General features: G+C 42.8%; 1 protein-coding gene across 4 annotated transcripts; it reads right to left on the reverse strand.

Annotated features, from left to right (window-relative positions):
• Positions 1-291: 291 nt before the first annotated feature.
• Positions 292-27504, reverse strand: LOC119015195 (methyl-CpG-binding domain protein 5-like). Of its 4 annotated transcripts, none has more exons than XM_037090980.1 (10): positions 27365-27504; positions 19715-20339; positions 17658-17760; positions 15459-15642; positions 12854-15244; positions 8230-8447; positions 7018-8142; positions 6533-6606; positions 5196-5271; positions 292-5110 (listed from the first exon to the last, which is right to left on the reverse strand). In XM_037090980.1, the coding sequence occupies exons 2-10, from the start codon at positions 19825-19827 to the stop codon at positions 5048-5050; spliced, it is 4347 nt and encodes a 1448-aa protein (XP_036946875.1). In that variant the 5' UTR covers positions 19828-20339; positions 27365-27504; the 3' UTR covers positions 292-5047. The 4 variants fall into 4 exon arrangements, with proteins under 4 accessions (XP_036946875.1, XP_036946876.1, XP_036946874.1 ...); XM_037090981.1 differs by having other exon boundaries at positions 7018-8139; positions 27267-27502; XM_037090979.1 differs by having other exon boundaries at positions 27267-27500.
• Between the last annotated feature and the right edge of the window lie 186 nt (positions 27505-27690).

The following is a 27690-nucleotide window of genomic DNA, read 5'->3' on the forward strand; positions in this document are numbered from 1 at the left end:
ACGCCAGATTATTCAAGTAAGAGTGACCATGTTTTTAATATCTTAAACATCTGTGCAACATTGTTCAAAATGTTACATCACTGCATGACCTGTAATGTTTCACAATATTTACAAAAAAAACGCTGCGTACATCAAACCATTAAAAAAAGTCCAAACAATCTCAAAATAATGGACTCTGACAAACTATCCCTAGCCCACATTAATGCAAAAAGAAAAAAAAATAAACAAGAGCAATCAAGTGCACATCATACTTCACGCAAGTCTATTCTTTGTAAAGTATATATTAGTGAGTAAATATATACTTAATTACAGGTTTGAAAAAAAAATAAAAATACTGACAACGAAAGATGTGGAAGAGGAAGATTCAAAGAGCAGAAAAATAAAAATCACACTCACACCTCAACACACACACACACAATCACAGGCGGTAGGAAGGGAAGAAAAAAAATGCACAGATCATCTCAAACACAAAAAAACGCTTTGAACTCTTGACCACAAACAACATGAAACTGATAGAACAGATCTATAACACATGGGTTCCCAATGTGAGACCGGGTTCCTGCATGTCATTGCACAAAAAACAGGGGTTGGAGGGGGGAAAGGAAGGAGAGGCAGAATGAACTTTACCGAAAGAGCTCATGTGTTCTCGACTCCGAACGTCACATTTTTGAATACGGCCGGAGGATTTTCCTCGCCACAGATTACAGTAAAAACTCAACTCTGAGGTTCTTATAGCGTGCGCACTGAAAACATAAGGACATTTAAATGATTTTTTTTAAAAATGACAAGTTTTGAGATTTTTACCTTTAAATACTGATGATTTTGCTACAAATTCAACGTTTTTCAAAAAACGTCCTCGAGTTTTTCTGTGAGCACACAGCGACAAAAAGGACAAAGAAAATGTTCCGTAAGAGGTGAGATATTGTTAGAAAATACAGTACAACTGAAGTTTAAGGTTCTTAAAAGTGTGCACACATGAACAACGTAAGACAGGTTGAAACTGTTTACTTGGCTGCGATCCGTCTTTTGAGTTTGAGGCTTCTCCTTCTTCGTCTTTGTGGATTTAAACTGTGGAGTTAAAAGGTGCAATATGTAAAAATTTGGCTGCCATCAGCTAGTTAGCTCAGTTGGCCGTGCACTTAGCGGTCCAGACTGGCAGTGTGGATTAGTATTACAAGACAGAATGGGTCAGGGAAAGCTGGTTGGCATCTGACTTCTTCCCAGTCTGTTGATACTTTGCTATTTCTTTAATGTTCTAAACCAAAATTCGTACCTATTGCAACTTTAAATGTAGTGTTTTAATGTTTTATTGAGCGAAAAAGTGAAGAAACGCTTCTGAAAGTTGTGTTTTGTTTTGTTTTTTTCCTGTTGTGAATGTGGAAAACTGAAAAGTTCAAGGAATTTGTGGCATTTTAGACACATTTTGATGATGTTAAGTGCATCCTCTATTTTGATAAGGGTGGACGACTCTAGCTACCGTTAGCCAGTTAGCTGAATTCGTCGTGCAGTTACCAGAGTTGGGATCGCTATTACCAGACAGGATGGGTCAAGGTTAGCATGCTAACTTCAGTAGATATCTCTCCAACACAATACGTAAAAATCTGCTTAATGTTAAACTTGTTTCTTCCCAATGTGTTTGTTCTTACATACTACAGTTAGCTCAGTTAGCTGTGCAGCTAGCAATCCAGACTGGGCTTAGATTACAAGACAGGATGGGTCCAACTGAGCTGGTCAGCATGCTAACCTCAGTAGACATCTTTGCTATAACATTAAACTTGCTAATTCTTCCCGATGTGTTGATCATTTTCATCAATTTTTAATTTTTCCTACATATTGCACTTTAAAAAGTTGTGTTTTTGTAATTTACTGAGTCAGAAAGTAAAGAATCTCTTTGCAAAGTTGTATTTTATTGATTTTCCTTGTAATGAATGTGAGTAATTTTGAAACGTTCAAGTATTTTGTGGCGTTTTAGTGTTTTATTGCGCATCAGATATTTGTAATAAGGGTTGAAATGCTAATAAAATGAAACGTGAGCCTGAGTGTAACAGATGTAAAGAGGTACAGCTACAAATAAATTACTACTTCGTGGCTCTGAAGTTAATCTGGAGGAGAAGACGAAGACGAGGAGACATTTTGGGAAAAAAAATTACAGTCAGAGTTGCTGAGGAAAAGGTGTCAAACAATCAAGAGATGCAGTGTTGATCTTCGCCATTGATCGGTATATTGCACTTGTTAACTCTGTAGTGATTTCAGGTTGTTCTGATCCAGACGAGCAGCTGCGAGCGAGCGTTTCAGTTCCCAATACTGTCGACTTTAAGACCGATCAAGTGATGATTTTGATAGATAAGTAGTGTTAAAAACTGCATTTATTAGCAACATAAACGCCGTCTGCCTTCTCATGTGTGCATATTCATAAATAGTTCGATCCTGTCGGCAGACTTTTTCCTTTAACTAAGAAATCCGTGACACAATGTGTAACAAAAAAACAATCCTCACTGTAAGAAAAAGAAGAAGAAAGTGTTATTTGTAATGGTCACTTCTTAAATAAAAAAGGGAACATGACCTGTAATGGACTCTGAACACATGATCTATTCACTGTTTAAAAAAACAAAAAAAAACAAACATAAAAACATACATATACACATATAAGGCTTGAGTTCTCAACTCTTGGTAGTATTATTGCCATCTAGCATATCTGTAAAGCTTAAAATAAATATGGAGTACTGTACATAAATAATTTACATCGATAAGCAAAAACAAAAACAAAAATAAAAACACAAGGCCCCTAAAATGTGAAGAAATGCTTTTGTTGCTCTGGAGTTAGTGTTCCTCATGATCATCTAGACTCTCCTCTGAGGCTGGTTACTCTACCTAAAGCTATAGTTGTGGCAAAACAAAAAAGACGACTACAGTCATGGAGAAATCAAACATCACTGTACAAACGAGCACGAGAACATGATCACAACAACCCAACGATTCACCGATGCAGCCGCTTGATTCTTGGCTGGAGCTGAAGGAAGAATCCACCTGGAAACACTCGGTGTAGTGATTCTGTGTTGCGTTCAGGGTCCAATTTGTTTGCTTTGTGTTTTATAACGAGCCAGATGAATGAGACACCGACATGAAGGAGCGGCCATGAGCCTCGTCAGCTATTAAATTAATCAACCAGTAATCTGATAATTAAGTTGGGGATTTTTTTAAAGATAGAAACTCACAATTCTCTGATTTCAGATTCTCAAATGTGAATATTTTCTGGTTTGTTTCCTTCTCTGAGGACAAAACGAGACATTTGCAGACGTCATCTTTAAGTTTGGGAATCTCTGATCAACAATTTTCACCTTTCTTTGACATTTTATCGACCTTAGTTTGCTCTTTGATCTGAAATCTGATTATAGATCTGTTGAAGATGTACGCTCGGTTTCAAGTTACCAGGTTACTACAGTCTATGTAAATGTACAGCGATTCTATCAATAAAGCTCCAAATAGTCCAAAAGAGAGCTGAGAAAAACTCGTCACAATTTAGAAAGTGGATTTTTCACCATGTTTTCTCAGTTTTTACTTGAAATTATTGATCGATTATTAGGACAGGGGGGCTGCAACTGGTGATTATTTTCAAAATCAGTTAACCAGCTGTTTTTTTGAATGAGTCTCATTTTTTGAAATTCCTTCACCCAAAAAGGATCTGCTGACATTTTAGAAGCTTGATCCAGATAATGCTTGACATTTTTCAGTGTCTTTTGCTTGAAAATGACACATTTCTGACTATCAAAACTCTGAGACTGATCCCAAAATAGCGGGAAAATATCTTGTGTTGTTCTCAACTCAGAGTTTTTTGATTTACTGTCTCAGAGGAGGAAATAAACCGGGAAATATTCACATTTAAGACGCTGGAATCAGAGAAATTCTACTTTCTTTTCTCCCAAAACAAAATACAATTATTATAATAACTGAGAACTCAAATTATCATCTCCATTTGAACCCAAGGTGACATTTAACAGTGTAAAAGAGGCTGCAGGTGGATTTTTCCTTCATCTATCGGCAGGTAACCAAACTTCCTTCTGTCTGCCAGTAATGATGAGCGGTTATTCCAAGAGATTCACCTGACAACATCCAAAACATGATGATTTTCCCGTCAGATGACGGCTGGAGCGAGATGAAGATGTACCGACACTCGTCCGGCCGCTCTTTTTCCTGCCTCGGGGGAGGGAACATTGAACACTTTCTGCTGGTAAAGTTCATTCTGTATTTTTTTTTTTTTTCCCACCGTTGTTTCCCCCAAAAATACAAACGAACACTTGACTGGTGTGAAGCGACTTTCGTAATGGAGAACTCATAATGTACTCATGCCTGTTCCACTGCTGTTCCCTTACAAAACCAAACAAAACAAAACAAAACTAAATAAAAAAACAGCACGTCTTACAGTTCATCATATAAAAGCTTTAGGCTGTATTCTTATTTATCCTATGCATGCGGCCGTATGCAACCGCACTTCTGAATAGAAACCAAGACATTGGTACACTTCTGCTTTGTTTTGTACAATAAAAGATAAAATGTGCATTAGGTATGCTTGTACATGACATTGTACAATATTTACATACAATTCTTAATAGCATGAAATTTCAGGATTATCTATATACATATTGAAAATGTATCAGAAATATTTGGACTGTCTATTTTCTTAAATATGTAAGGTAATGCTTGTAGCTTTTTTTTGTTTTTTTTTGTTTACTATTTTATACTAGAAAAAAATAGTTAATTCAGTGAGCTGTAGACAAATTGCAACCGTTTTTGACGTTTTTCCTCTATTTTTTCTTGGGTTTTTTTTTGTTTTGTTTTTTTCTCTTCTACAGTTAAAACTGTATTGGTGATTGGAATTTCCAGCACCTTCTGTGGTCAGTCATTAAGTCAAGTTGATGTCATGGAACAACGATGTACCACTGAAGAGTCCATGTGTAGCACCTGTTAGAGAGCTCAGATCGCATCAAGGCTTGAACGGACGAAGTCTCCGAAAGGCTTTGAGGACGTTCTGCGGCCGACACATTCAATGTTATCTGGATATCTTCCTCCTCTTAGGCTTAGGGAGCTTCACCTGACGATCTCGCGACGGGATCTGATGGCAGACGGACAGAAAAAGTTAACGACGGATTAAAAGCAGAAAGTGACGAGGAGGAAAAAAGGTGGAGAAAAAAACTCACTGTGCCCGACATCTTATCCAGCTCGCTCATGGCCTCGTGGATAGCAGCTTCCAAGTGATTATTCAGTTTCCCCGGTCTGTTGGACACATTTTATATTCAATATTACTAACAGCCACACAGGGATTCAGCAGGTTTATAGCTTTAAGACATTTAGTTGCTGCAGGGAGAGACGCGCTTTTTCAGGACATCATCTGAACCACCTGGTGTCAATACCACACAGGACAAACACCGACGATAATCAAGAAACTGATCATTCATTGAACTCCTTCGCTTCCTAACATTGCAGGTGTGTCAACGTTGGGGTTTCTCACATCATGTGTCCTTTTTTTGGCCTTTACAAAAACAAATAACCCAGAAGCAACAGTTTAAAGGCTGGCTTAAAGTCCAGAGTGTTTATCTGCTCAAATGTAGGCTCCAGAAGTTAACAAGCTTGACTAACTAGGTTATTGATCTGCTACTTAGTGTTGTTTAAAGTTATGTTAGAAAAAGTTCTCGACTGAAACATCCACTCAGTTTAATTGAGAGCTGGCTCTCTGACTGACTACAAAATGAGAAGTCTGCTTTCATATATTACCGTTCAAAGGTTTGGAATCAATAATGGCTGTTAACAGAGATATTAACAGTGTAATTCAGCGTAAATGTCTTGTTTGTATTTCAAACAGCTCAAATTAGAGAAATTAAATGATTAAAACTTCCATTCCACACTTCATGTCCCCACAGTTTGTATGACAGGGGAGAATATTGTTGTAAACATTTTGTTCGATTTCATTTTGAATCTAATTTCCAGTCCAGAAAAACCTGAGTGACCCAAAATAAAGACTGAACCAGAACGGCGCCTCCACAGTCCACTCATTGGTTTTGATTGAACAGATTTAAAGTGTTCATCTGATATTCTGAAATCTAATTTTAAAAGTGCTAACCCCAGCCCGACCTTCTATTTGTATTTTTTAATTATTCAAAGAGTAGAAGTGCTAAAGCAATATGGCCATTCACTTCAGCTCGTTACAGACTTTATTGTACACTCGGCGCTCAAACAAGAACCTGGTCCAAGTTAAGTTTTCACGATTCTGATGCCAAACTTCCAGCTTCTTTTGTAAAAAAGTACTTTATACAACAAACAGCATTAAAAGATTATTTAAAGATGTACCAAATATCTGAAGTCAATGACCAGTAGCTTAAAGAATAAACACAAATTTCAAGTGATAAATCTGCTACCGTCATCTCTGTAAACTGTGCTTGCATAGCCACTATAGCATCAGTAACTAAGGGTGCTGAATAGGGTCAATTAAGGCAATAATATGAGCAACACTAACTCTGCGGTGGGCAGGTTTACTTACTTCAGGCCTCTCTTGGCGGCTCGGTCAAGTGCCTCTAAATCGTGAGTTAGTGTTTTTAGCTTCTCTGGCTCCACCTGGACAGAAACACAAGAACACATCTGAGCACATTCAGGACTCAAAATTATAGTGAATTTGTTGTTCTGTCTACCAGAGTGTTTGGCAGTCATCGGCAGTAGAACCTCTTCTATTCAGAAAGGCTGTTCTGGCAGATAAAATGGTGATTTTGGAACCCATCTGCCACTATGGCCAGAGGACAGAAATGTTTGTTTCCTTCTGACTTTTTTTTCAGTGTTGCAACAGATTGGTTTCAGTCAAATACAACTTATTCTGTCAGTTTACACTGGAAGAAAACATTGCCGTCACCCAAGACTGTCCAAAACTTTTAATGTGGGAAGATTAAGTAAGGTTATTGAAAGCAGCTGTCAGTCTGAAAATGTAAACTTGGCTGGTAAAACGATGACAGGTGGACACAGACGGTCCCTCACCTTGGCCTGCTCCCGCAGCTGCATAGCAGCGCTGTGCACTTGTTCATCCCCAGCCAGCTTGGCAGGCCAGGGCGGGAAGCCCTTCAACTGGCCCCACACCAGCTCCCCCATATTGAAGGTCCTGGAGCGGTAATGAAGCAGCTCTGAGGAGGGCGAGTCCGGCTGCCGCAGGTCCTCCTCGCTGCTCAGGCTCTTAGTGTCCGACGGGCTGGGCGCCATGCCATTGAAGTGGCCGTTGTAGTGGCTGTAGTCTTTGGCTGTGGCCAGAGGTCCCTCTAGGCTTGTAGAGGAGCTGGGCGACTGGTCGTCCCCTGTCAGCTCCTGCCGAGGGGGACCCAGGACTTCTCCGTAACCCCGGGTGTTAAAGTGAGGGGTGGCGCCGTTGATGTGGGCGCAGCGCTCCACCGTCTGCTCCAGACGTTCCTTGTAGTTAACAGGAGTCCGGCTGCAGTTGTTGAAGCGATAGCCGTCGTCGAGGAAGGCCTTGTCGTGGGCCATGACCAGGCCGTGGTCGTTGGACCCCTCAGTGGGGCAGGGTGGAGCTGGGGCCAGGCTGGCGGGTCGCTCCATACAGGGACTACTCCTCACTTGTGTGGAGCACTCCAGGAACTCCTCACCACCCCAGGCGCTGTTGTTGCTGTGGCTGTCGAAGCCTCCTCCGTGCTGCGTCTCCCCGTCCCACTGCCCCCTGGGAGTCCCACGACCAGGAGAGCGGAAGTAGTCGTTGGCCTCGTGGATGTCTGGCGTGCTCTTCCCTGGGTCCATGTTCTTTTGACCCCGACCCAGCCTCACCTGCCTCGGTCTGACCTGCTGTGCTAACGCCTCCCCCTCTTGGAGCCCGTGCAGGACTGAGCTGACTGCTTTGGGGAGGTTGACGGGCTCCCCTATAGAGGCAGTGAAGGCACTCATGGCGCTGAGGGCGGGCACCGGACTCGCTTGTGTGGTCCCGCTCACTGTTGTCGTGATGGTGACGTGCATGCCCTTGCTGGCGGCGTCCACCACAGCTCTATAGATGGCGTCCACCGACTCTGGGCCTCCGCCAGGGCCCCTGTCAGAGCCCGTTGGAAGCCCCTCGCCCTGTGGCTGTTGTCCCTCCCCGAATTGTGGGTGCGACAACATCCCCTGCTGTGGACACAACAGCAAGGTCACAACATGACAAACAATATTCATATAAAACTTTATGAAATAATAAAACGTAGTTCGTGATCCCACCTGGTAGTTCTGGTAGAGGCAGGCCATGGAGCCAGCGTTAGCATTGTTGCTGTCTGTGTAGGGTTGGTTGTCAGAGAAGTGCTGCTGTCCCTGGTAGGCTGGATGGGAGGCCACGCCCTGCTGCATGCCCTGGTGGACCTGCTGCTGGTACATCGGACCCCCGCCGGCGTTGACGTGTGGCTGCAGGCCCATGCCACAACCGAGGGACGAGGGGTTTCCTGCAAAACCATCAGGACGCACGAGTCAAACAGATGTCAGCGCAGCAGCTCTGTACCACTAAATGATGGGAGCACAGTTTGAGCTGTTCTCGTCGGGCCACATACAAGGAATTTAAAGCTGTCAGCAGTGATTCTTTTTGCCTGGAAGGGCACAAGCTCTGATGTGTTAATGATCGGAATATGAGGTATTTCTGTTGCTGTGTTGATGCTGCAAATCTTCCCATTAGAGAAGCTAGAACAACAGAATGTATCACAGTTTTCTTCACTGTTTTTACTTGGAAAAAGTAAAGATAATTGATTGAATATGAAAATAACAGGGTTACAACCAATGATCACTTTCATTTTCTCAATTAATCAATTAAAAATTTGTTCTATAAAATGTCTTATTTTGTCCACAACCAAAAGATTCAGTTTTACTGTCGTAGAGGAAAGAAACCAGATAATTTTCTTAAAATGTACTCAAACAGATCCATCAACCATTAATTTAACAGTGAACACGTAATTGTTAAATTGTTGCAGCTGCCAGAAAACACTGGACAATTTGCACCATTTTTGACAGGATTTACAACCCGAGTGTGACTATTAAGCAATCAGCAATATTATGCAAACTTTCAGAGGAACAATTTTAACAACTGTGGTACTGACAGTTCTGTGGAGCACTTCAGTGGAGTTTAAACCTTTTCTAATTTATGACTGCAAAGTGGAGACAGAAAAAGTTGCACAATAACAATCTGTTGCTCTTCAAACTAACAGATGGACACGCTGCCAGATGCGCGCTGGAGACGGACTTGTTAGCAGAGCGACACAAGGACAGAACATGTACAACACACATCAAGGCCACAGATGTATCAATGACTGAAGAGAGCGCCCAGCAGCAATGTTACGCAGACAAAGCCGAAGCAAATACAAAATCTCCGAGGCCTGACGCTCGCTCTGTGTTTGTGTGTGTGTGTGTGGACGAGTGGCGACTGGAGCAGCTGGTGCGATGCTACGTAGCTGAAGGGCAGCTGTGTGTGCTCTCCATTTTTTTTCTCCTCTTTTCTTTCTCTCCCGCCTCTCTTTCCCTCTCTCTCTCCCTCTCCTCTCTAACACTGAGAGCCACGACTCGGCCAACCCCCTCCCCCCCCATATCCTTCGCTGCTGCTATGATATAGTGACGGCTGTTGCCGGGGGAGGTTGCCATGGGAACCGAGTGATGATTGGTGGTGCTGTCCACTGCCAGGAAGCTTGTTGGGGGGAGCCGGGTGGGTGGATGAGGGGTCGGGTGGTGTGATTTTAGCCTGCTGGGGGATGGTGGAGGGGGGGGGGCGGTCAGCTGGGTGGCAGGCGGTCTGGGGGGGGGCGGGTTTACAATGAACTTTGGGGTATTTGTGAGGGGGAGCACGCTAGCTGTCTAGAAACAGATGGTTAGAGGCTAATGCTAAAAAGCCACTTTCAAAGAGCTTTCAGTGCTCTTAAGATCCCTAACATGTCATCCAAATTAGCTTCAAGTATGAAGAGCCACTCAGAGGCAAAACATCTGCCATTTGGTGACAGAATATTCTTTTATCCCAGGAGACCATGCGTACTTATGTGCTTTTGCCACCAGGGCCCCAAAACACTGAAAGGACCTCTTTATTATTTCATTGCACTGGTTTCGTTTTCGTCCAGAGTCAATGCAGTGCACTGTTTTCATGAGGGGGTCCAATGGTTTTTGTTGTTATTGACTGTCGAGGTAAATGTTGGCGAAGCATCAAAGACAGGCGAGAACAGGAGACTTACAGCCAACAAATAGATTTAGAAAACCGAGCTAAGTGAGCAAACTTCATCACAAGAAGCAGATGGCTGGAGTTTAACTTTAAGGTGATTAAAGCATTTATCTGATTACGAGCACACAACACCCAAACAGGGCAAACATTGGGAATTTATCAGTGAAAAGGTCCATGGCTCAAAAGGATTAAAAAAATGATAGAAAACACACCAAATAATAGACACTAAAAAATGGCTAATTGACCATGGGCAATAACAACAAACATAAGCAACAGGAGGAGGCAACAGGTTGGAGTGTTAAACTCCATATGGTGTTTAGTCAGACGTGCCTGCATATTGGTTCAATTGTAATGAGATCTATAACTTCTGCTATAATCAAGCTTTCTTTCATTCACAATAAACTCCAAATGAAGGCCACAGCCTGGACAAGTAAGCAAATAACCCATAAGTCGCTATTTCTTTCTGTGTTTTTAGCTTTATATTAAATTACAAGTGGGACACTGGCAAATCTGGGCATATTTTAATGGATCGTATTGTGAAATGGCCCATCCTTTCTATCATCAACTAATTAACAACTTCCAGTTAGTCCTGCGCTATTCTGTTTTTATTCTGAGTACACATACAGATAATTCAGTTGGTCGAATAGATAGAGAAAATGTTGTATTAGCTCCTCCCTAACAAAAACACAACTACGTGCTATATATATATATATATATATATATATATATATATATATATATATATATATATATATATATATATATATATATATATATATATACGTTGATTAAAATTACCATTTCTGGAGACACACTGAAAATATTAAAATTGTAAATGTCAAAACAACATTTTGTAACAACTGTTTTCCTGCAATCCCTACTGGACTGGCACAAACCTCATAGGCTACCTCCTGACCTGCACAGGACCACCTGAATTTCAATGACTCGACGAAGGAGGAATACAGAAGAACTGGGCACCTGGTGATAAGAACAGGTGGCCTGCAGCAGACCTTGGTGATATCTCCCATTATAAACCATATGAAGACACAGACGCACAATGAATACATAAACTCATAGTCCATGCCTCACAGCAGGCGAGGGGGGAAAAAAACAAGATCTGTGCCTTTTCAGTGCTTTCAAAACACAAACACACACCGAAAAAAAAACAAAAAACATACAGTCACACACCAAGTCATTCAAATGCACACAAATAAACAGAAGCACACACACTGTAATGCGCAAGTAGTCATAGACATACACACACAGTCATTCAAACACTCACACAGGCCTAAACCCTCATCAAAGGCTTCACTCTGGTCTCTATTCAGGGTCTATCGTTACTATAGCGACCAGCTAGCTGGGAGAAGCTCTTTAGAGCACCCTATCTGGGCTGCTTCCCTTAAAGCGTGATCCAGATCCCATTTCCATCTTCTTACACCATTGACTGATGCTAGTATACAAATAAAACAAAGAGAAACACTGGCTGACTGACAATTAGCCAGGCTTCCAAAGATGAGGGGGCCTGCTCATTAGCTCGGAGATACTGGAGGAGCCCGACTGTCTCGGCTCGGGGCCTATCACCTAAATCCTTTGGTTTTAGTTCACTCACAGCCATAGAAACCACATCTTCACCCAGCCATTAGCTTATCATGGGAAAGGGGAGGGGGATACACACTCGTTAACTGAACAGGATATCAACACCATCACCCAGCCAGAGGGAGGTCGCTTTGGACTGGAGTTTGTGTGCTGTCAGTCGCTGTGAAATGTCACCAAATAATTATTATCTTCTAGGATTTAATAACTGGAACTACTGGGGTTATTAAAGTAGCTGAGGAGTATTTAAATCTACGGGCTGGGTGGATGAAACACAGTTCAGGATTATTATTATCATTATTATCATCACTAATGATCTGAGTAGCTTTAAGATAATATGTTGTAAAATAGTAAAGTTTCTAGTCACCATGATGAATGTAAGCACTGTCATGTTCGCAGGAACTCGTATTGGGTGCCAAGACTGACTTAATTTACTTATTGGATAATGGACTGATGTCCCCAATCCAGATATATATCCAGAATCAATAGTCTGAGTGATTAATTGCCAATTTGCCAACAATTTAATGCTGTACACTAGAGCCTGACTAATACTGGATTTTGGAGGCGGATGCCAATAGATATTACAGATTCATACTTACATGAACAGAATATGTGCTCAAACAGACATTTGTTTTGCTGTGTTCCCTGATATGAGGTGATTGAACACTGGAAGCAGTAATGGAGGCAGTTTCAACTGGATATTAATAATTGTAATATTTACAAAATATCTTTTTCTGCATTGTGTTTTTTTTTTAAATTGTTTTCATATTGGCACATATAGGACAACATATACACCATCGCTGATCTCTGATAGGTGAATATTAGCTGATAATATCAGTCAGGCTCTACTGCACATCTGAGATTTTTAATTAATTTGTTAAAATTTTGTCACAACTTTGAGGCGTTCTTCATAACCTACAATTCAAGTAAATTGCTCTGGAATCAATACACATTTTTTGCCCTTTTACTACAGCCTAAGCACCTGACTGAGTAACAGCATTTTTCAGTTTCTACATATCATGAAGTTAACGAGCAGAGTTGATGTACTTAGTGCTGATGTCTCACCTGGATCAGAGATGGTCTGTGAACAGTTTCCATCCCCACCTCCATGTGACATCACCACCATGTTAGTCCGCCCCATACCATGAAGGAGGCTCTGCTGTGAGGGGTGAGGGCCGGGGTGGGACAGCGGTGGGGGGTTATTGTTGGGGCGTCCCAGTGGCATGCCATCAGGACCCGCTGGTCCACCTCCTGGCCCCATAGGCCCACAGTTACTCATGGAGGAGGCCTGCATCTGGGCCATCATGTCAGGGAACTGGCCTGGACGAGGGCCCAGATGGCCCCCAGAGGTGTCCATGTTCTGGCAGTGCTGCATGGCATCTCCTGGTACCCGCAGCCTCTGCTGAGCAAGAAGGTTCTGCTGAGGGCCACCAGGGACCATACCTGTGCTGTCGTTGTAGTGCAGCTGTGGGGCTCCTTGAGGACCAGGCCCTGAACCGGGACTGAGACCTGGACGATGGCTGTTCCCAGCCATGTTGTGGGAGCTTTGGCAGCTCATGGACTGGAGGAGCTGGGCCATGGAGGTGTTTGGAGGAAGGTTTCCGAGTCGACCCACTTTCCGCAGCTGCTCAGTTGCACTGGGCCCCTGCATATGGGGTCCTCCCATGCCTCGTTTGTTAAGCATGTTGTAGACCATGTTGTTACTGGTGTCGTGGTTTACAGCAGCGCTGCCTGATGACTGCCTCCGTTTACGCATGGGGTCCCTCTGCTGGGCCATGAGCTTGTCTCTCAGAGCCGCTCGACCGCTTTGGCCCTCAGGAGTGTTGAGCAGCATGGTGGAGTTTGGTGGGAGCATTGGATTTAAAGTGCTGTGTCCTTCCATGCCCCGAGGGCCGCTCATAGATCCAGGGTGCCCGCCACCTCCTCCATTACCTCCTCCACCTGCCCCCATGCCTGCCATCCCAACACCACCACCAGCAATGCCAGCAGTGCTGTTGCCAGCAGCGACAAGTTTGTTTTGATTTGCTAGCTGTGCTTTGGCTGCGGCCGACAAGAGACTGCTGGCGGGGAAGGAAGCGGCATTCTGTTGGTTGAGGATCTGATTGAGGGGCATCCCCAGGAGCCCTGGATGGCCCTTCTGGGAAGCGCTAGGGGTTGCCAGAGAAGAGGATGACGAGGAGGAAGAAGTGGGTGAGTATATGGGGTTGCTGTGCTGCTGGGTGCCAATCGAGTTTCCCATCCCTGGCAACAGCTGGGAGTCTTTGTACTGGTGGTGTGGGTCAGTTTTGTTGGTGGAGGGGCTGGAGGGCATGGCTGGTTTGGGAGATCCCATAGCCGACCTGGGGGAGCGAGGAGGGACCTTCATGGTGCCACATGGGGCCTGGTGCCCCGAGGGCATTGCAAAGTTCCCGTGATCAGAGGAGGTGGAGGATGAGCGTGAGCGATGAGGGGAGGCCTCCATTCTCCCAATTGCAGGCCCGGTCATGTGGACAGGGGAGGTGACAGGGGAGGGGGACATAGATGAAGCTGGACCACCCTGTTGAGTCCTTTGAATATGGCCGCCATGACCCACAGGCCCAGGCTTCACTGTGGGCAAAGGTAAGTTGCTTGGCAAAGGAACAATGGCGGGAGGGGGTACGTTTACATTCATCATTGGTACCTGAGAGTGGATGTTAGGCTGGAAGTTGGAGGGGTTTGGGGTGTTGTTGGGAGCTAGCTTGTTGGGGATGGGGTCCAGGATGCCTAAGGGGTCTTTTTCAGAGGTCAACTGCCTTTTCTGAAGGGCACAGGATGGTGGTATGGATGGAGGTGGTACGGGATGCACAGGGGGTTGTGTTTTATGGTGAAATGCTGCACGGGGCATATCCATACCAGGGGGGAAGTTGCCCCGTGGCATGTTCATGTTCATGACAGGGCTTTTGGCAGTGGCCGTTGGGGAGAGGGGCGTGCTAGTCCTCCCTGTCATGGCGCAGGATGGCTGGCCCACAGGGGAGCCATGAAGCATTACACTGGGTGGGGAAAGAGGTGTCCTAGTGTTCCCATGGATGGAGGCTGAGCCAGGACTGCCAGCTCCTGGAAACCCACAAGGATTGGTCCTTGGAAAGCCCTCGGGGCTGCCTAGAGTGTCTGCACTGGGAGACTGTGAGCCATCTCCATACAGCTTAGCACTGGAGGGAGGTGGGCTAAGCATGCCTCCATACCCAACCCGGTAAGGGGATTTGGGGCCTGGCTCCCCACTGCCCAGCCTCTGTGGCCTGGGGTATCCAGAGTAGAGCTCTGGCTGCTGGGCTCCACCCATCTCCTGGGGTGGATACAGCCTCTGCTGTGGCCCAGCTGCCATCATCATCTTGAACGGATTCTTGCAGTCTGGGCCAACAGCATTGGGCAGGCCATCGTGGGGTTTAGTCCTTATTGCTCGTTGATTTGTGGAATGCGCAGTGACCACAGATGATGTACCTTGAGGCAAAACAGAGAAAAATTAAGCTAAATCGATGGTAAAACCTTGGACACAATTTCAGACAGGAAAGGTAAGTCTTTGCCATCCTAGCCAGAGTGGCAGACGAACCTTTAAAATGACTACATAGTTAAGATCAGGTCTTTGCCAAAGTGTGTCTGAGGGATGCCATCAAACTAAACATTTTTGATTTTTGAAAGATAAAACTGGGTTTACATGTTCGCATACCTCCCCCTGGACTGGTTAGTGTCAGAGGTGGGTGCGTCTCCATGCTCTTGTGCAGCGTGGCCACAGCCAGAAGCTTCCTCTTGTGAATGCAGAGCTTGGTAACATCTTCATCTGCTTTCACGTCCTCCGCAGTCCTCTGCTTGACGGCTGCCCCTGGGTCGAAGTTGAACACCTGAAGGGAAAGAAAGATCATGTTTTAGTTTTGGTCAAAGAGGTGACGCTCCCACAAGAATGAAATGTTGCATGTGTGATTAAATTAAATGAGAGGAAGGTCCCTTTATTTAGATTTATATCATGACTCCAATTATGGGTCCAATTAAGTTTTTAAATCCATGACTACATGTCAATACTTCTTCATTCACAACTTTACAATGTTCAAAACTTAAAATATAAACAACAACGCATGTTTAGATAATCCATTTAGATGGTCAGAATACACACAGAGAGAGAGGACCTTTAAGACTTTTCTAACACCATTTTTGAGTGAGTACAATCTAAGGGGAAAGTGAAAAACAGAAGGAGAATGTTTTGGGCAAAAACATAAATAATAAAGCAGAGTAGTCAACATTTTCATCTTGATAATGGTCTGATCCGACCGACATGGTATGTTGGGGACAAATTTAGCTTCAAGAAGGATAATCGGTTGGATTACCCAGTGTAATGTGATACAGCAGACATCTCATAACACCCCAACATATGTAGCTCGTCGGAAGTGGTGAGCTTGAATTCATTTCATACATGCTGAGCATATGGGACGGGAAGTGAGTTATTCTGGTTTGAGAGCTTCCTCTGGACCTTTTTATACCTTTCCCCACTGTGAAAACTGGCCACAATTGGAATTCATTGACATTAATTCAAGCTGACCACAGCCACCGTGCTCCGTGAAGGACGAAACTACAAACTTTTTACAGCCACCTTTCAAGCTGAAAGGGGTGACTTTTCAATACACAAAAGACCATCTCAACAAAAACAAAAGGCATCATGTTAACAACAGGCTGTCAGAAGTTGTTTTCACCTTGGTTTGACTAGTGTGACACAATTTCCTTTTCAAAGACACGTTTACTTCCTCCTCATTCCTCTTTCAATCCCTTCCCCTCTGTCCGAGCTGTGGTAACGAATGTCAAGAGAGTAATGTGTCCTATCTTGAGGCCAGGACATGTCAAGCTCTGAATTAAAATATCATGTAGTCTGAAGAGGCATTTAGCCAACACTCATTCTCAGTGCAAGTGCAAATTTGCAATAAATGGAGAAGTTCCAGATCAACAACCACAACATCTGCTCCAGACGCCTGTCAGTTTTTACAAGCCATTACCAGAAGGAGCAAACAGTTAAATGGCATTTAATTCCAGTGGAAGAAATTAAATGTTAAAATTAACAAACCTTGAAATTGTATGAGACTTAGGGAATGTCAAATTAAATGTTTTCCCATTTGTGGTCACATACACTTCAAAACACCTTCAATTTCAATCATATGGTCTTCAATCCAGTGAATATATTGAATTTAGCATGTTGAACTAATGTTTTAGGAAAACAAACTTTGTGACAAACTGAATTTCTATCTATTTTTGTTTACTATTAAATCCAAGAGGGGTGATACTTTTTACTGAACTCTGAAATCTCTGTTTTTATTGTTGTAAAACTGAATATGAGAATGTAAATTATTCATGTTTTTTTTTTTGCTGCTGCTATTACGATTTGATTGTCATGTCCTTCATGCTGCTATTTTGACTCCATCTTGGCTAGGTCTCACTTGCAAGAGATTTTAATCTCAGTGTGGCTTCCTAACAACAAACAAAAGGTTATGTTTAAATGCAGATGCAATAGAATGACAATGAAGATGTACTAAACAATCCATTAATCTTGAAGTTAAACCTGCGTTTCCAAACAGCAGCAACAGGATCAGACATAAGATCCCTCAAACTGAACCAAAATCCTGTTTGATGCCATCTCCTACTGCACGCTTAAAACGTTCACTTCCTTTTCACCTCACCACCTCTTCAATTTTTACCTTATAGTAAACAGCTAATACATAAATGATGATGAAATGATTGAGAGTTTTTAATCTGTCTGTTTGGACAACAGATTTTTTATTTCTTTAGTAGATTGGGACTCCCATCTTCTAGAGGCAGCTGTAAGGTCTTTTCCCCTGCTGCTGTGTCTTAAATGAATCAAGACAAAAAAAATCACCTTGTGGAGGATGAGTGGGCACTCCAGGCCGCATTTGCAGGTTCCATCCGTCAGCAGGTAGGTCTTCACCTGCTCCAAGCTGGACAGCAACGAGCCACTGGGACTGCACACAGAAAACAACCACGTTAAGATGGAAGGCTGCACAAAAACCCCTTCTGTGATATTTTACGTTGCAGCGCTCATTTGCATTGTCTCAAATGGGTTTATGCACATCATTCTATATTTTAGGACTGAAGCGTTCACATTCAACTTAACATTTTTATGCAGAAATATCACAAAGGTGCAGCTCTACCACCGCAAATTTATTCCTGACTCAGAAGAAGAAAAGGAACCATTGCACAGTGAAATGCTCCGCTGACAGACACACAAATGATTTTTTTAGGTGGGTTAGCAGCTCCTTCAGGCAGGTTTCGCTGCAGGTTTGCAACCATGAAATCAAACAGAAAAATCCTCCCACTCCATAGTGATACACCAAAGTGGGATTCTTCCATCTATGTGAATTAAAAACAAAGATTTAAAAAGGGCCCATGTAGGAGGTGGAGCCTGAATCACACCGTCTCGTCCAGTTTAGCAATATTTAATGATTTCAATATGCAGACAGTTGCTTTTAAATGTGTCAGCTTGGACATTAGGCCAAAAATAAAACCAATTAAGTTCAATTTCAGCTACAGTACTTATCAGATTTCATTTCATTGGACATAAAACCCAGAGAAAATACCATACACTATCTGGGTGTTTACCAGCTAATGAACAAATATTTGGGGATTCCTTTTTTTCTTAACCCAATTCATGTCTAGTAAAATCAGGAATACTAAAAGACAAACGTCTGTGGCAGGTCACAGCTACGGAAATGCCGTTTGAACCCATGATGCCACGTGTCCACAGGGAAGTTTTTGGACACAAGGGCTCACGATACTCCCCTTTGGTTTTGGACGCTTGACCAGCACAGGCTACTGTGCAAACATTTCATGCCTGAACCTGATTAGATGAATGCCACTTGTGGGCTTTCCACTGTGGGACTTGAAAGCAGACCAAGATTGTGGCTCGTGCTTACATAGACAATAATTGGAAAGCGTGGACATGACGCATCCTGTGGACACATAACATGAGACAGGAGAGGGGAGTTCATGCCGAAAAACTTGTGGAAAGTCTGAAAATTATCAAGTGAAACATTTCAAACTACACCGGAGCTTAGGGCGATTAAAAAGGACAAGGGAGTCGCACTTTAAGAAATCTTTCTCACATTTTATATACTGAAACAAAACAACCAAAACAATTTTAATTTTAACCATAATCAAGCAGCACTAGTTGAAGCTGCCGTGGAAATATCTACTGTGAGGATCTACAGTCGCACATCCCTGAAGCAAATGCACACTTCCAATGCTGGAGAACGTGTGCGGTGACAGTATCAGGCCACGGTCACAGAAGTAGACAGGATTCTTTCCAACACCCAAAATAAACCTGACACCAGCCAACTGCTTTAGTTCATTGTGGCTGGTAAACACACGTGCTGGCGTTCATATTCTGGGGAGGACACCAACTTCCAGTCCTCGTGGCACGACGAGTGCTGAAGGATCCAACTCATTACACAAAGTCCCTGTTGCACCAGCTGAGTGTATTCTGTAAACAAATGACTTCACGAATGACGAATGACTTGAAGAGTCGGTTACTGGAAGGAGGCGATGAGAAATCTGGTGATCACATTCAAAAATCGACCAGACTTTGGTTTCACTTTCCCGTCCCAGCAAACATGCGGGCTACAGTTTACCTGTCAAGGGAACCCTTATTACCAGCGGCCTCCCAAATAATTCCAAATGAATTGTAGTTGATGCAATAACACCCAGAATTCCTCCCCTTGAAATCAAATCAACCAAACTGTGGCTCTTAGGTTGAGGTCTAAACAGAAACATGGATTTGGAGAATTGTTATGCACCTCTCAAAGAATCGCTTCATGCCTCTAATTCAAACTTTTGCAGGTTGAACATCCTGGTAATTCTGACAGTCACAGTCGTCTGACAGCAGGTACACACGTTTGATGGACTATTTGATTATCTTACCTTACGTATACGACCACACCGCTGTGCTCCGCCCTGCGCTGCCAGCCAATGGGAACCTGGACAGGGACGGCCTGCCGCTCATCTCCCGCCTCACACTCCTTTCCGCCATTCATTGCTCCGCTGGTTTTACGCTCGACACCTCAGAGGTATATATATCAGACATCAACCAGCGTCTTCGCAATGCACGTCATGTTCGTCTTCCAAAGCCGTGATGGTGGTGGAGGAGGAGGAGGAAGAGGGAGGGTTGTGGAGAAGGGTGGAGCTGCTTGAACGTGGGAATCTGCTCTCAGGTGGAGCTGATGGGGTGGGTGGGTGGCTGGGTAGGGTGAGGCGAGCTCACGGCAGACCCTACCCTTTGAGCTGCTTCATGACGACGGTGCTGAATGGTGCATGGACTTCCATTACTGCATCTTGTCATTCAGAGCCATCTGACTCGGGAAGATGCCAACCGAAGAAGTCGAGTCAGGAGTCGGCGCGCGCTGTGCTTTCACAGGAAAGTCTTTTATTATTAATACGTGACCATTTGTCTTCTGCTGCCCAGGATACAGTCCCTCAGTCGGACGAGTTGAGTGAGTTCAACATATTGGATCCCAAACGCAGTTGGGTAGTGGTATTCCCATGGTTCCTGTGAGGCGAGAACAGAGCGGGAGTTAATTTTATTTGCATAAATTAAATCTTGTCTGGGCGTTTACAATAACAAAGTCTTAACACATTCTTAGTACAAGTTTCTATTCTAGATCCAGTGTTGGTTTGTCCTTCTTGGGCTACTGCAGTGACATGTTGTACTCCTTGGAAGACAACCTGCTTCCTCTGTAGATATAAAAGGCTAATTCAAAGCTAACAAAAACATAATGCTTCTCATATTCAGGTGACCATACACTAAGGAAAACATAATGTCAAATAGCAAAGCAAAAATGTCAAATATTGTCCCGTTCAAGCATCTTAAATGAGAAGATTTCCTGTTTTTTTCCGTCCTTTGTCTTTGGTCAGCAATTTAAAGACGTCACTTTGTGCTCTGGGTAATCTGATCCGATTATAACATTTGACTTATTCTTTATAGATTCAAAGATTAATTGGTAAGTGTTAAAAATAATCATTAGTGGCAGTCCTGATCTAGAGTGCAACGTTTTTACAATACACTAAAACATGAGGACCGGACCGGGCTTTACGTGGCAGACACTGACCAATTTAAAACAGCTGAAATAAAGGATGTCACTGCGATAGACACTAAGGACGCTTCTCATCTCACACTTCTGCTATTGCAGCTTTAAAATCAAACAGCTATAACCAATTTAAGAATCACGTATCATAAAAAAAAAACATTTAATTTTGACACTGCTATATTGCCAGTCTTCCCCTCCTGTCTCTCAGAGTGAATTCAAACACGAGTGATAGAGCTCCATGCAAAGCCTCCCTCTCAGCCGCCGGTGCTGCTGACTCATAACTGCCCTGTGAGCTGCTGAGACCAAACCCAGTGACACCAGCACAGAGGAAGGGGAGGTACAGAGGGTAGTGCAACCCGTGGCACAGTAAAAACAAGGCGGCACATAAATGTATGCTGTTTATCTGGAAATGCGCAGTGGCAACAGTCGCACCTCATCATCTCAGGAGAGGTGCGTCGCGTACTATCAGACAAATCGCCACATCGTTAAAATCTCATTTCCCTGAACTCCATGTTTGGAAAATGCAGAGGTAACAGAGAAAACATAATTACGATTGTTGTCTTCACGTGTAAGGAAAAAAAAAAAAATTATTTTTCCAACAAGAGCTTAGTGCAGAGGAGCTGCTGGAGGAGTGTTTAACCTCCATTATTAAAGGTTTCAATCTCGTATTTTTGTCTTTTTTTCTTTGCTCAAATCAGAAAGAGAGAGAAATTCTGATTCAAAATGACATAGGTGCCTGGGCTGAATGTTTTATCTTAACCTTCTGGCAAAGCAACACCCCCTAAATCAGCCGCCTCACTAACGTGAAAGCACAAATTCAGATCTCAACTCTCTCCCCACCATTTGCTCTCAAGAGCTGCCGTATCCAAATTACATACGGTACCTGCTAATGTGTAACCTTTCCCTGCAGGCGGATCATTTTGAAGATTACGTTTTTGGCCTTTTCGCTTTTATTGTTCGTCGCAAAAACAAGGACGAGACAGACAAGTCGAGGAGAGAGGACGGAGAGGAGCGGAGAGGTGGTCCAGCCCAGGACATCGTGAAATCAAAACGTACCCGAAATGCAGCATGAACTCAGTTATTACTGCGCTGGGAACATCTTAAAGACGGATTTTATCTTCAGATGCAGATGGTCCAGTTAAAACTGCATTTTTGCCTGTGCATTAATGGATTACGACAGCTTTGGAACCAACACACATAGCTTCTTAAGCTAGGCAATGGTTGAAGTATGACTCAAACGTGTCAGGACAACGGCGGGTACCTCATGGGGGGGAACGCGAACTGTGATTCGTCTGTGCCTATATTTTCTCGCCTAAGTTGGTTATGCCAGTGGAGATATCTGATCATAAAAACAACATTTAAGAAGTTGAAGACAGACTCAGTAGTATTCATCTCTGCAGGAACACACACACATCTAGAAAAGCCATCTCAACTGCAACCCTCACATGAACAAGGCTCTTTAAAAACACAGTATCTGTGCTGGAGAACTGAGAGGAGAGGAGGTGAAATACGCAGATTAAACTCCAGTTATAAATGCACAAACTGAGCCATTACTCTGTACTGTAAGTGAAAGAATCATTTTACAATGCTTGATCAAGGCGGGAATGTTTGTGGCGTGATTCGCTGATAGATTCCTGCCTCATCGGGGATGCGAGTTATCACCGCTGTGGAAAGTGACTATACTTGAACTCAACTCACGTGAAGTGCCTGAAGCTTTTAAAGAAATGCCGAGGAGAAATATTATATTTCAAGGCTTCACAATAAAGTGGAATACTGCTGTTAAGTATGTGTGATATGCAGAACTGTGCATGGTGATCGCCTGGTCGAGAGCAGGTTGAAAACAAGAGCATTTATAATATTTAACGGCAAATCCGACTTTACACAGCTTTCACAAAAAGCAACCGCGGATCACGTATGAGCATAAAGAAGACGTGAAACGTTCTCTGATGATATCTGTGACTCCACAGGTGATGCTTACACTTGTCACTTCAGTGATTTCAGTGATCAGTGATTGATCAAGCTGCAACAAGAGGGAAGAAAAAAGACTTGCCTCAGATTTGGGCTAGGAGATAAACATGGGAATCAGAATTCAATCCTATAATTAAATGTTCCCCGATGTCCTCAGTTCGTGCTGTTGTTGTCATTACTGGTGTGCCATCACAAATGATTTTGGAGAGCAATGCCCTTAATAAATGACAAGGAGAGGAACGTAGAGTCACTGCAGAGTCACTGACGTCGGCGATTTGACTGAAAAATGGTGCGTCGTACATTTTGTGCCACCTTGGAACATGAATCTGACCTAACTGAAAAGGTGAAAGTCTAAAACTAAAAAGAAATATTAATTATTTCCCATTTTCCTACCAAACATAGCTCTGAAAACATTTTTTGGGGGGGTTTAAAGAACAAGTTTTGGCACAGACCGCCTGGCATGTGATGGGAATTCAACACAGCTTGGACTCGATCCAAGCTGCAAACTTCATTGCAAGCGAGACGTAAATACAGGAGACTTCCTGCATCAATGCAGTCCGAATATGTTTTATATAAGAAATCACATCTAAATGACAAGTGGAACCACAGCCAAAGGTTGAGTAACTGAATTTGCGATCCATTAAGGATAGCAGCTTATGCAAATGACAATGTTCTTATCTCAGTGCCAGATTTTGTTTTTTTTTTAAAGAATATGATCAGACAACGCAGCTTCTGTGCATTTCATTACATGGTCAAGAGGCAGCGGTCCGTGCTTGTGATATTTCTGTTATCCTACAGCGAAATAAATGCATCCTAACATCTTTCTGTGATCACAGGAGATTTCTCTGTCTGGGATTTTCCTGTCACGAAGGTCCGTCCAACCCACAGTCGCTTCTAATTGTCCTGACTCATCCTGACCAGAGCCAGTAAACAAACTTTTTATCTACTAGCTGGTGCAGCAGCTGGTAACCTTTACCCGCCGACTCATGACTCAGATCGGATCAAAACCTTGACGTTTTTTTCCAGCGTTTAATTTAAGGCTGCACAAAATATATCTATCATGCAAAGATCATAGTTTAGATCTTAGTAAGCATTTAACAAATTTGCCATTTAGTAGTTTTTCTGCCAGTCAGGGGTTGTAACCATGTTGAAAATGCCTGTATTTATTTCATATATTACAATATATAATGCACAAAACCAAAACAATGCAATGTCTGTTTTTTATTGTGCAGCCCTAATTTCCAACTTAAAGTACAACTACAAATAAAAGAAGTCTTAAATCATCACTAAAAGCCAAATTAACAAAGTTAATCAGAAGAGATGAGACGAGAGGATGGTAGCATTTGAAAAACCAGCATTATAATAAAGTACTTTATTGCTGCAGAGATGTACAAGCCTACAAATCTTTTGTAATTGACCAGTTATCAATATCATCGACCCATACTGGCTCATCACAGATATATATCGGTATTGGCATGTATGTGTTGTCTGATATGTGCCCATTTAAATGTAAAATATTAGGGATATAACACAGAAAGGAAGCTTGAAATAATTTATAAATATTTAATTCCCAGTTAAAGTGTTAAAAAGGATTGTTTAACTACCTAATATCGGTATCAAAAGCAAAAGCATCAGCTGGGTTCGAGTACGGACTGAAAATCATTCAAACTGATCATAACTCATATCGCAATAATAAAATCTGTCAAAATCATCATAATATGATTCTTTAATCATATCAATCAGCCCTCGATTCATCTGACTGTTGCACCACAAGCCAGGAATTATCTAAGGTGCATTCAAGGGCTCATTTATGATCAGATTCTGAGCTTGCATTCAATATTCGTCTGAAAAAAAAAACCCACATTTTGCTCAGCCACACAGGTTACTTACAGGATTATTGTGCTATTATGTTTCGAGCAGCAACGATTAATAGATTAGTTATCAGCAATGAAGTTAATCTCTAACTATTTGGATAATTGAGTAATTATTTTGTATAATTTTAAGAAAAACAGAGTTAGGGCTTGATTACAGCTTCTTAAACATGAATATTAGGGTGATTTTTAGTGTTAAAAATCAACGATGGATTGATGAATATATTCTTAATTATCAGAGGGAGCTTTGTGCCCTAAAAACTTTGGGAAAATCTGAAATATACCTCCAATGACACATCTTTCAACTCGAACTGAAACGAATAACTGATTGTTTGATGAGCTGTCAACTGTTTATTGGTTTGTGTTCTTGTTTTTAAAGGAACATAAATAAAAATTTGCAGCTTCTTAAATGTGAAAATGTTCCGGTTTCTTTCCTCCTCTGTGACAGTTAACTGAATATATTTGGGTTGTGGATAAAACAGGACATTTGAGGACATTTTTCAACATTTCACAGAACCAGCAACTAACAGATTAGTCAAGAAAACAATCAACAATGAAAATAATCGCTTGTTGCAGCTTTAATTATGTGTATACGTGCAAAAACATAAGGCTGACTACAGGTCTAGGTCACGTTTACAGTCACAAATGCCACTTCAGAGCATTTTTATCTGCGTTTACAAATCAGATCTCTAAAAATGCATTTAAAGCCAAGTGAACAGGGTCTGTCATATGTTGTCACATGCACAAAACATATACTGTTTATGGAGTATTATCCTGGGTATGATTTAATTATGGGTTATTATATTTAAAAAGGAAAAGAGATAAAAAAAAAAAAAATCAGCTTGTTAAATGTGAATATTTTCCGGTTTCTTTCCTCCTGTGTGACAGTTAACTGAATATCTTTGGCTTGAGGATGAAATGAGACATTTAAGGACATTATCTTGGACATTTTTCAATATTTTAGAGACCCCACAACTTATAGATGAAAGTAATCATTAGTTTAAGCCCTAATCATGTATATGCATGCAAAATATGAGGCTGAAAACAGAGTCCATGTTCACAAATGCCACTTCAGAGCATTTGGTGCATTTATATCTGCATTTACTGATCAGATCTCTAAAAATGCATTAGGTGCCAAGTGAACAAGGTCTGTCATATGTTGTCACATGCACAAAACAAGACAGCAGACTGAATATCTTAAGGTTTGTGCGCAAAACAACACATTTAAGGACGTCGTGTTAAGCTTTGGGAAACACAAATCGACATTTCTGAACATTTTCTGACATTTTATAGACCAAACAATCAACCGACAGCGAAAATAACTGTTCGATTCGACCCTGATTTTGTTCAAGCGTGCTCGATATGAGGCTGACTGCACAGTCGAGGGCAAGTCTATGGTCACAAAAGCCACCTCAAGAGAATTTGGTGCATTTATATCTGCATTTAGTGATCACATCTCTAAAAAAAAAAAAAAAAGCATTTAAAGCCAAGTGAGCAGGGTCTGACATATGTTGTCACATGCATGATACATGCAATGTTTATGGAGTATTATCCTGGGGAGTGATTTATATTGTAAAAAAAGGGGGTGCAGGACACACATTGTGCAACAGCAGTATGACAAGTAAACCACAAGATATCCACGACTGGCTTGATCAAGTCCATTAAATCTCAGCCTGGCATTTTAAATCTGGCTGTAAACCCCATGGCTAAGGCTAGCTTTTGGGGGTAAATTAGACATATTGTCCTGCTGCAGCCTTCAAAGTTGACAGCTACACAAGTTGGCTACGTCGCTAGCTCCATGACAAGACTTTTTTAAAACCCTAAATATCTGGAGGAACATGACAACCGCTTGTGTACACTGCCCATGCAACCAAACGTTAAATAATAGCCAATTAGCTTTAGCCTGGTCTCAACTGTGCCAAGTGTTGCTTTATTAACGTTTTGGCGACAACCGTGAGACGTTAGAGGTTGTTGGGCTTTTCTCACGGTGAGCCTGGCCGCTCAAACTCCATCGTCTGCGGGCCTCCGCGTTCAGAAGTGACCGTGTCAACAAGCGGAATCAGTCCTGTCTGACTGGGCTTTTTGATGCATTGGACACAGCATCTGAACTAGCTGTGGGGGTTAGCATGCCAAGCGTCAGCTGTCTAGCTACCGTTAGTTAGCTAGCCAGCTAGCTTGTTGTAACGAAAATGAATTAGCGCTCGAGCTCGGCTACGCTAATAACGGTTTAGCATTTAATTAGCGAGCCGCAACCCGGTTCGCGGACGACGAGGAGCCGCGGCACACGTTCCGACTTCAAATCTGTCGAGGTAAAAAGCAGCTAGGCCCGCCGTTGGGTTTCGAGCCAAAGGGGGCCAGGCAAGGCCAGGGCCAGGCCGAGTTAGCACGGGTTAGCCTAGCATGCTAGCTAGCAGCCCGTTGCGTTCGCAGGGAGAGAGAGCGAAGAAGAAGAAGAAGAAGAAGAGAGAGAGAGAGCGAGAGAGGGGGACGCTTTTCAGGCACTAACGCTTCTGTCTGCGTCAAATCAACCCGTAAACAGTCGCTTCTTACCCGGGCATCCCCGCGAATGCATACCGGTGCCGAAACCGTGTCACGGGCGAGCAACAGAGCGTTTCTGACCTCTGGAAAAATAAGAATAAGAAGCCTACCCATTAGTTCTCTGCCTCTGCTGGTTCTCCTACACTGGGATATTGGAAATGATGGAGAGCCGCACTGCGCATGCGCGGCAGGGGAGCAAAAGCCAGCAGATGGGAGAGGTGATGCACGTTACCTCCAGGAGCACACACATACACACACACACCGTGTACTTTGACAGCTGATGATCAAAAATAAAAATTACATGTACATTTACTCATGTACTTCACTTTAATATATAATTTTTCATTTACTCCACTACTTTTATTGCTCTTATGTGACACATTTGGTTATTTTGACGATGTAGTCAACAAATAAATAAAGATGTGATGTTATAGAT

Source organism: Acanthopagrus latus, chromosome 24 (assembly GCF_904848185.1).
Source record: "Acanthopagrus latus isolate v.2019 chromosome 24, fAcaLat1.1, whole genome shotgun sequence".
NCBI classification, from domain to species: domain Eukaryota; kingdom Metazoa; phylum Chordata; class Actinopteri; order Spariformes; family Sparidae; genus Acanthopagrus; species Acanthopagrus latus.